The sequence below is a fragment of the Brienomyrus brachyistius genome, chromosome 18, assembly GCF_023856365.1.
Source record: "Brienomyrus brachyistius isolate T26 chromosome 18, BBRACH_0.4, whole genome shotgun sequence".
In the NCBI taxonomy this organism is placed as follows: domain Eukaryota; kingdom Metazoa; phylum Chordata; class Actinopteri; order Osteoglossiformes; family Mormyridae; genus Brienomyrus; species Brienomyrus brachyistius.
The window spans coordinates 1,689,298-1,699,440 of NC_064550.1; the positions used below are offsets into that span (position 1 = coordinate 1,689,298).

A 10,143-nucleotide genomic window follows, 5' to 3' on the forward strand; every position below is an offset into this window, starting at 1 on the left:
TCATCCTTCAATACGTGAAGCACTAACATAGCTAGTACAGAAATGGTTTTGTGAAATGGACTGCACATGCTTTGTTGCTTGATCTGAGTATAGACGTATCTTGTATTGGCGTTCCATTCACATTCATTTATTTACCCGACACTTTAGCTAAAAGTGACTCAAAGGGCTAGAAAGTAAGATTGTACGTCACAAGAATACAGCTGCCAAAGAGCCAGCACACGCACAAGCAGAACCGGAGTCAAACCAAACAATTACAGACTCTTTCGCCCGTCGATCCCTTGAAGTGAAAAAAATGTTTCAGCGGTCTCGGCTCCCCATTGGCCGGCGCCGCTGAAATGTTTCAGAACGGTCTCGACCGATTCGCCGAGCCCGCAAGTGCGGCCCGGCGTGATTGGCCAGCGAGGCGGTGGGCCGCCCACAGGTCGGCGCGTTTATATGAATGAGGACCACGGCTGCAGGACCGATATCGTATCATCTGTCTTCCTTTCTTCGTCGCGTCCGCAGCTCTAACAGGTAACCCCGAGATGCTGCCGCATTCGTGCAAAAATCTCACCCCGTTATTATTCTTTTTTTTTTTCCGGGTGTTTAACCGACTGTTTTTGTGTCTTACAGATGGTTAGTTTGATGTTGTCGATCCAGTATGTTATATTGCATAAGAATGCTGTCGATTGTTTTAAAATGTGGCGTCTGCGAAACAAACGCGCTGCGGAAAGGCGCACGACAGCGTATTCACCTCTATCGATGAAATGTTTTGCCTCAAAAATTAAGTAGTCAGCATCATTAGCGGTAGGTCATGTCAGTAACCGCTCAGAATATAATTTAAATATTTCGTACAGAAAAGTTATGCAGTCTTTGTCATTAGTAATAATTCTTGCCAGTAATTTAACATAAACCCAGCCTTGTTTACTTAAAAAGACCCCAAATTCTCCAGGAAACATTATATCAATATATTTTATTTCATTATGTCTGGGTTTATGTTTGCATTTATTTAACTGTTCAATACTTCTTTTTTTATCAGAATGGACTCTGCACCAGTTTTCCGTTTTGAGCCCAGTGGGGAGCTCACTCTGCTCCCCTCACCCGAGGCACTGGCCACCCAGAGAGCCCTCGTGGGCCAGACTGGGGCGACCCCGAGCCAGGCTAAGGATCCATCGGCGGTATTGATGGAGGCCAGGAGCAGAGTGGCGGCTCAAGGAGGAGACCCCCGGGACCACCGGCTGGTAGCAAGCGAGTGTGCTATCCAGTTTGGCCAGTACCGGGGGAAAACCTTCAAGTGGCTTCTGTCCAATGAGAGTTGGATATGCTGCCATGGTCCTGGCTGGGCATCAGGCGGAGAAGGAGTCCGGCAACCTGAGCGACACTGCAGCAGCGAGTGGTGTTACGCACAATAAGGATGTGTTCCTCAGGTAAGCGATTAACCCACAAGGCAGAAAATCATCACATCCCACCAACATCAATACAAAAGTCCCATGTTAACCAATCGCTAATTCCATTTATGCACATGAAGAAGCAAAGCATGGACACACGATTTCCCTTGCCCGGACGTGGGTCACCGGGGCCCCCCCCTGGTGCCAGGCCTGGGGGTGGGGCTCGATGGCGAGCGCCTGGTGGCCAGGCCCACACCCATGGGGCCTGGTCGGGCACAGCCCAAACAAAGCAAGTGGGTCCCCCTTCCAATGGGCTCACCACCCGTGGGAAGGGCCATAGGGGTCGGGTGCAATGGGATCTGGGCGGCAGCCAAAGGCAGGGACCTTGGCGGTCCGATCCTCGGATACAGAAGCTAGCTCTAGGGACATGGAATATCACCTCTCTGATGGGGAAGGAGCCTGAGCTGGTGCGCGAGGTTGTGAAATTCCGACTAGATATAGTCGGGCTCACCTCGACGCACGGCTTGGGCTCTCTCCGGGTTGGAGATGGGGTCCTCCCCCAAGTGGAGGAGTTTAAGTATCTCGGGATCTTGTTCACGAGTGGGGGAACGATGGAACGGGAGGTCGACAGGCGGATCGGTGCGGCGTCAGCAGTCATGCGGGCGCTGCATCGGTCTGTCATGGTGAAGAGAGAGCTGAGCCAAAAGGCGAAGCTCTCGATTTACCAGTCGATCTACGTTCCTACCCTCACCTATGGTCATGAGCTTTGGGTAGTGACCGAAAGAACGAGATCGCAGGTGCAAGCAGCCGAAATGAGTTTCCTCCGCAGGGTGGCTGGACTCTCCCTTAGAGAGAGGGTGAGGAGTTCAGTCATTCGGGAGGGACTCAGAGTAGAGCCGCTGCTCCTCCGCACCGAGAGGAGCCAGATGAGGTGGCTCGGGCATCTGATCAGGATGCCTCCGGGACGCCTCCCTGGGGAGGTGTTCTGGGCATGTCCCACTGGGAGGAGGCCCCGGGGAAGACCCAGGACACGCTGGAGAGACTATGTCTCTCGGCTGGCCTGGGAACGCCTCGGGATCCCCCCAGAGGAGCTAGAAGTGGCCGGGGAGAGGGAAGTCTGGGCTTCCCTGCTGAGACTGCTGCCCCCGTGACCCGACCCCGGATAAGCGGAGGATAATGGATGAATGGATGGATGGATATGCCAGCTCCTTCCCCAAGATGAGTGAGGCCATCAGGCAGCGGCTGGAAGCTCCATCACACGAGTCTCTTGTGGGATTTGGTGCACACCAGCATTGCACCTATAAGGAGCTTTACGAGTCCAAGGACAGGGAGAAGAGGAGGTAATTTCTCTGTTTTTGCTTTACATATTGCAGTTTGTGCAAAGTTATTTAAAGTTCATGCATAGGAAGTGAGCACTCACTCCAAGTAGTAGCCTGCTAAATGTGCTTGTAATAGTAATGGTTATAATTCTTAGTAATGATGACTGATTTATATCCCCCCCCCCGGTATCCTGCCTGTCATCCAGCTATCCAGTGGGTTAGCAATCAGCCGTGCAAGCCAGGGACTAAAATGGATGCACTGAAGTACATCCAGACGAGGGATGCACAGCAGGCCCTGCCCAGCTCTGTGCCCTCCGAGGTCCCCCTTGCCATTCCGGGCTCCAAGGAGGCGCCTACCACAGCTCCTGGTAAACTTTATAGTTTATGCAGAACTAACAACTCCAGTGTTCTTTTATTTAGACTTATATGCTCAGATATTGTCCATTCGTGTTTGTCAGAGCCCTCAGACGCAGAGCTCATGGCCTGTGCAGTGGAGCATGAGACGTCAGGTGAGTCTAAATGTATTTTTGAATAAATAAAATCTGCCAAATTATACAAACTTATGAACTGTATATTTACTGTTATAATTCATCTTTGTTAGCCGTAACTGCTGAAGTGGATTAAGGTAAGCAGCTATGCTGAATATTAGCCTTAATGTCCTTGGTGCTGGTAGTCTAGGCTGCACTGGCCTGCATGTCCTGTCTGCTTGTCTGCCGTAGTAGGATAATTACATAGAGAAATTAATACTCACACCAACTTTTCTTTACATGCCTGTGGCCCTGTGCTTAAGTTTGCCATTCATTCATTGACTTGCTCATCCTGTCATTCAATCTCTATTCACTTGTTAATCATTTAGTACAATCGAATAACAGTATGGCTTCTGCTAGTTGCTTTGTATCACTGCTCACAGTAAACTAAAAAAAATGCTGCTGATGTTCCAACAACCCTGGCATGTAGCTGCCAGTCTGTCCATGTCCTCGCCCCCCACCCCCAAAGCGGTCGCTTCACGCTTCTCTCTGCGAAAAGCCTCTGCGAAGGGAGACTCTTCTCGTGCTGCTTCTGAGGCGAGATGTACCCATAACTGCATGCTACTTTTATTTATTTTATCCTAAACATGCGGAATAGAACGAGTCCCAAATCAAATATTGACATTATTGTTGTCTTTGTAGGACGTCCCCCTTCCACAAGCCTGGAAGGCCCAGCTCCCAAAGGAGCAGCACGAGTGGCTCAGCCGCGCCCTGTTTAGGAGGAATAAGGACGGAAGGCCCGTTCTTATTGACTCCTTGCAGTTGTGGTGGCACCCGCCCGCACCACGCCCTGTGTTCCACCAGCCGCCAGCTTCACCTGCCCCCTTCACCCGCCCCTTCTTCCTGTGGATGCCCTACCGCATTTGGTCGTTCAGGCTCCTGTGCAGGCAGCCCAACTGTCACCGGACCGGGCAGCATCTGACGTCCTGCAGCCTGTACAAGACGGTCAGGAGGGTGCTGGACATAGACGGCTGGTACTTCATGGCCACGGAGTACCTGGAATGCCGTCTGTGTAAGAAGAAGGTGGTGGGCTGGTCACGGGACGTCTTGGAGCAGCTGGACCCTGCGCACTGTGCAGAGTTTCCGGCCATCCTGACGTATAGGTAAGCATTTCTCCATTCGTGATGCGTTGGGATGCAAACATCTCGGAGCCCCAGTGTCTGATAGTCTCTTATCTGGCAGATTGGCCGCTTTGATCTGCTGTGACCATTTGCTGGATTGCTACTTGTGAAGTCGTTAGCACCCATTGTTCTGGCCTAGGTCCCAAGCACCTTTGAATCACCCCCTACTGTGCTCTTTTACACCTCCTCAATTACCCTCCACCCCTGACAGAAACACAGACCTACCTCTTATTGTAGATCAAAGGTTGGTAATTTTGAATGAACCTTTAACTTTGGGTGTTTGTGCTTACAGGTTGTCCTGTGACCTGAAGGTGGTGAGGCTGATGCGACAGCGCTCCCTCGGCAACAGCGTGTCCATGCTGTACAACAAGCTGAGGAAGCAGCACAGTGAGACCTGGATGGCACGCACACTGCAATATCTGGCAGTGTGCAAGAAATTTCAGGTCCCTGGTGCTGATGTACAGCAGGTGGCACCACCACCACCCATGGTGCCTGTCCCCTCACCCCAGTGGCTCCACAGTCCCTGCCAAGGATGTCAGGGCTCGGATTGGGGAGATGAAGGCCAGGGTCACCTCCATTTTTGGATCTGTCTTGAAGATGGATTCCACAAAGAAGGTAATTTTCACCACGTTCTCTCTCTCTCTCTCACACACACTCGCACACAGGCTTTCAACAAAAGTGGATAATTGATTGATGGTAACGTTTTTCTTTTTAGGAGACCAAGAAGCTGGCAGGTGCAGCAGCAGGAACAATGGCCTGGGCAACCAACGTGGGCAACGAGCATGAGCAAGTCCTGATGTCCGTGCTCACTGCTCATGAGGGTGATGGGCTGTTGCCCATGGCGACGGGGCTGATGCGGCGCTACCACGACGCTGGAGTCCCTCCGCCCAAGCTCCTGTACGTGGACAGGGACTGCTGCTCTTCGGTGGGGAAGTCCAGAGCGGCAGCCATGTTCTGCGAATGGGAGGAGCTGGTCGTCAGGCTGGACGTGTGGCACCCGATGAGAAGATTCGCTGTGGGCGTCACCACGGACAGCCACCAGCTCTTCGGCCTCTTTATGGCGAAGCTGTCGTCATGCATCTCCGAATGGGACAGTGCAGACGTGGCTCGCCTGAGGGAGGCTGTTCGGGGGGAACTGGAGGGGAAGCAGGGCATCGTGGGCCTGAGCGAAGACCAGCTGACTGGCAGGCAGACCGCGAAGATGCTGGCTCGGCACTGTCGCCGCCGTACCCGCGGGGCACAGGAGACCGAGCAGCTCATCGCTCAGCTGCTAGCGGCCTTCAGGGACGTGAAGGACACGATGGGCATCCCCCTGCTGGACAACCAAAGGATGGACGCCATGTGGGACACCCAGAGGCGCCACCTTGGTTGCATCCAAGACCCTCCTGGATTCCAGCTGTACATGGAGACGGGGCAGCTGACCAAGGGAGGCATCGTACTCCCCACCTACCGCTACGCGCGTGGCTCCACGTCGTTGGAGTCATTCCACGTCGACCGCTTCATCCCTGGTGAGTATGTCCTTCTAACAGTTTCTGCATGTGCGTTTGCCATTGAATGAGTACACGCGTGTGCATATTGATCAGCTTAACATGTGAGTTTCCTTTGTTTTACAGGCACCTCCGCCAGTGCAGAAAATTTCCAGGCCTACCTGCTAGAAGGGTTGGTGCAGTGGAATGAGGACAGAGCAGCGGCAGCGGTGGACCGGCCAAGGCAGGTGCTGCACTGTTACAGTGGACAATTGCAGCACAGCCTCATCCAGCTCAGCCAGCAGCTGCTGGGCTTCAAGCTGGTTGAGGACTACACAGAGCTGGGGGAGTATACAGGTAGGTGTGGTTATATGGACCATCACCATGTTCTGACCAGCTACCCTGTTATGTAAGGGTTACGGCTTTGTATAATCTGCCATAATTCTGTAACCCTGATTCCGCTGCAGGAGAGCTCATCGGGGTGGAGTACCTGTACTCCCAGCAGTGCTTGGAGCTGAGGGAGGACGTCGGCCATGACCCTGACGCCCCAGATGGCACCCCCCATGTCCTGGAGAGCCTAGAGGATGAGGACTTTGAAGAGGCAGGGCCAGAAGAGGAACGTGACCCCACCATTTCCTCTTTGCACTTCACTGACAGCTCCCTCACTCCGCACTCCTCACCCGCTGTGCCAGAGGTCCCCTCGGCTCACATAGAGCTGCCCGCGGACCCAGGCCCAAGCGTTGTGACTCCAGGCAGTGCTGATGATGATGGTAATGATGTAAGCCCAAAACTGGAGAAGCAGAATCGATAGTCACTGATTTTTTTTTTTCCATTCACATAAAGGATATTTGCAGTGCTGTTTCGCTCACACTTTACTCCCTTTGTCATCCTGTCAGGTTTTCAGAGGCCCTGATGGAGCTCCGGGGTACGACCACGTGGTCAGGCTGGCGAGGTACCTGGTGGGGCTACGTGACGAGCCCTGTGTCTCGGAGAGTCACGTTGCCAGGATTGTCTCTCTCTGGAACAACCTGCCAGAGAGACAGGCAGCGTGTTTCCTGCCCACTGGGGCACAGGGAGCGGATCCTTCAGGGCAGGTTCGAGGCCAGCCACTCGAAAACATCAGTGTGCGCAGGGAAGGAAAGCTGAAGCGGTGAGTGAATTATTTGTGTAGACCAGTGATATTACAGATTTCCAGGCATTGCATACTCTGCTGCTGTGTTACACTTGGCCTAACGTCTACATTTCCTTTGAGCAGCTGCCTGCTGAACCAAGGCACCAGGCCTGCACAGTGGCCTCATGTGAGCAGACTCGTGGAGGCCATCTGCTTGGAGCTCTGCTCACTTCACCCAGCTGGCCAGATCGCTGGGGTGAGGCTGAACCGCTGGGCTGTCGTCCTGCGCAGCCCGGGGCTCATGCAGGCCACGTCGCTGCAGGTTTTCGAAATAAACCAGCGTACACTGTCCGTTTGGTAAGTGTGTTCAGCCAACATTTTGGGATCAGCTGAACTGAGGGATTTTTATGACTTAACCTTAGTGAGCATTTTTCATTGTTTTAAAAATATCTCGTTTCTCCTAGGCATAACGATTTAGTGAAGTGGCAAGAACGTGCTGTGCTGTCCACGTACATCCCTGTCCCCAACCTCAGCCTGACAACACCCACCCCTCTACCGGAGCCCAGGCAGGAGGAGCCAGAGCCTGCAGAACCTCCTTCTGACCTGAGGCCGTTCACCTTTTCCTCCCCTCCAGACCTGTCCGGGCAGGCTGTGTGGAGAAGGCAGCAAACTGCTCCTACTCCGCAACCCCAGCCTGCTCCTCTGCCCCCTGCATTAGTCCCGCCGACACCTGAACCAGCCACAGCTGCCCTGCCGACACCCCCACCAGATCCCTTGCAGGCAGACTCCCCCGGCAACCTGCCCGGGTTAAAGATTTGGAGCTGGACCACCGAGTGGAGGCGGAGGAAGGCAGCTGAAGCCTTGGCCAGTTCGCAGGGTCTCCCCATCCCACCACGTGTCAGCCATCAGCACTACGCGTGCACACAGTGTGGGCAGCCGCGGCGGCAGCAGTATGGACACAGAAGGTTTAAAAATAAAATTTTCTGTGAGAAGGCAGAAGGGATGTCCTATGATGAGTGGAAGGCACAGCAGGAGGAGCCGCGCTAAATTATATAATAGATGATTATATTTCATTATTTATATATATATAATATAGTTTTATGTATAAATTTGATATTTGTCTCAATTATTTAGTATGGCTTTTATAAATAAAATTTCTTTTGCTGAAGCAAAGTGTGTACGAGACTTTTTTTTTCCCCACGGGAAGCTTAAGTAGGTTATGTTTGGAGTTATGGGTGGATCTGGATTTGATCCATAGCCCAGTGGTTTGTATTATGTTATTTATATACTGTGTATACTCGCACACAAACAAACAAAAAGAAATGCTTCATTTTTTCAAACTTTCAAGTTTTCCTGGATATAGTGTGTATGTGACTTCCCCCCCCCCCCGCCAATTAAAAGCTTATTTTCAGAGATAAGGCTGGAGCTGGATGACCCATGACTATATATCACTAATATATAATAATTTATTATTATATTATAATAATACTTGTAAGTTTTGTTGAAGTAAGGTACATATAAACCAAGTACGGGTATTTTCAGACTTATTTTGGAGGTATGGCTGAAGCAGGATTCAAACTCACGAGCTCTGCACCAGAGCTAATGGTGCGCTCCAACTCGGATGAAAACGGCACGAAAAGTCACAAAAAATGTCACTTCCTGTCAGAAACGCGCCTCTTATGACGTTGATATCGGCCAAAATTTTGTTGTTGCCCGTGACATAATTTGAACATGGAGGTTTGTAGTTTGTTTGCCTCTCGAAAAAAGAATATCGCTATGAATGTACTAAGATATTTTATAAAGCTTTTAATGCGGTTTGACTAGTTCGTGTTTCTTGTTCGCCTCGGAAATAATATTCTTACTCCAAAATTGCTAAAATATAAAGCAACTACATACAGCAGCGTATTCATGGAAGCAACCATCTTTGTTCCGAGTTGTGGTAGCTCGAACGGGAGATTGTCAAATGTGATGTCACCCAACTCGGAGTTCCGAGAGATAATCGAACGCAATCTCAGCCCTAGACAGAGACAAGGGCAACGACACTACCTTAGTGGGGCCCACAGATATCTTAAAGGAGCAACAGCACTAACACTGACATTTAATACTTGTACTCAGTCACAGAATTTTTATTGTTTTATCCATTAACTGTGTGCAACTACACTGCTTAATATTCGAACAACTTGGCAAGTTTCATCCCAAATTCATACAGACAATTTACAATATTAAGAAGTTCTCTACTTACGAAGTTTCAACTTACGAACTTTCAGATATACGAACGAAGAGCACTGCAAGTCCAAATTGTGTTCATTCGGCTCCCTTTTCCTGTCCGCAACATCCATTTTTTTTTTGCGAGCCAATTCCAGGTAGAATGACTTCTGGCCGCTACTCCCGCGTGCAGCAGCGTAGCGTGCCTACTCCCAACATCCTAGTTCTATGTACTTCTGTATACCCTTAAAATGATGTTGAATGACGACTTATGAACATTTCAAGTTATGAACAGCCGTATCTCATTCATAAGTAGAGAAGCGTCTGTAATGAATATATTGACTCTGACTTTGTAATGAAATTGTCTTTGGTTTTTGATTAGTACGTGTGGGTTCATTTTCATCATGTAGAATTTTTGCATTCAACAGGTGCACAGATTCTGTTTCCCTTAAAGCACAAGTGCTAGAGGAAACTATCAACAAGCTGTAAACAGAACTGGCGAAACTCAGTGTCACCATTGCAGATCAACTGATTTTATGCATCTGATGTGGACTTTCAGTTTTCCTTCTGAGACGGTCTTCTGAGTATTTTGGCATGCATATTGACCGTTGTTGAGCATGTATTTTCAGATGGATCAAACGCTTTTGCGTCGGGGCATCCACCAAGATGAAGAGCATCTAGATGAATAACAGATCCGGAAGGCAACACATGAATATGACAGAATTCAGAGTTCTGCTCCAAAACTGCTGGTTCAAGTTCAAGGCCTCTTCATTGCTTCAGTCTGCTGTGTTCCCTTGGTTACGCTTCCTGCCAATTTATTCTTCTTAACCGACAAGACGAATTTTCCATTTCCCATCGTTCTGATGTATCGCAATACTCCTGGCTTCGTCCAGGTTCAGAAGATTATTCACAAGCAGTTTCTTGCCACCTGCCTGGAAGACGTGTTTGGAGAAGAGGAGTGAATGATCTCACCCTACGTTCCCTGTATTACGCGGCACTGCTCGTTGAAGACCCAGCCATTGCAAGA

General features: G+C 50.4%; 2 protein-coding genes across 2 annotated transcripts; both read left to right on the top strand.

Moving 5' to 3' along the window:
* Positions 1 to 2,553: 2,553 nt before the first annotated feature.
* LOC125713327 (uncharacterized) lies at positions 2,554 to 4,451 on the top strand. Its single transcript, XM_048984351.1, has 4 exons — positions 2,554 to 2,707; positions 2,893 to 3,054; positions 3,145 to 3,195; positions 3,856 to 4,451. The coding sequence occupies exons 2-4, from the start codon at positions 2,968 to 2,970 to the stop codon at positions 4,318 to 4,320; spliced, it is 603 nt and encodes a 200-aa protein (XP_048840308.1). The 5' UTR covers positions 2,554 to 2,707; positions 2,893 to 2,967; the 3' UTR covers positions 4,321 to 4,451.
* A 239-nt stretch (positions 4,452 to 4,690) lies between these two features.
* LOC125713326 (uncharacterized) lies at positions 4,691 to 7,963 on the top strand. The gene is made up of 7 exons (XM_048984350.1): positions 4,691 to 4,949; positions 5,050 to 5,842; positions 5,948 to 6,157; positions 6,268 to 6,578; positions 6,697 to 6,950; positions 7,056 to 7,268; positions 7,376 to 7,963. Exons 1-7 carry the CDS (start codon positions 4,791 to 4,793, stop codon positions 7,956 to 7,958), a joined length of 2,523 nt encoding a protein of 840 aa, XP_048840307.1. The 5' UTR covers positions 4,691 to 4,790; the 3' UTR covers positions 7,959 to 7,963.
* Positions 7,964 to 10,143: the final 2,180 nt, after the last annotated feature.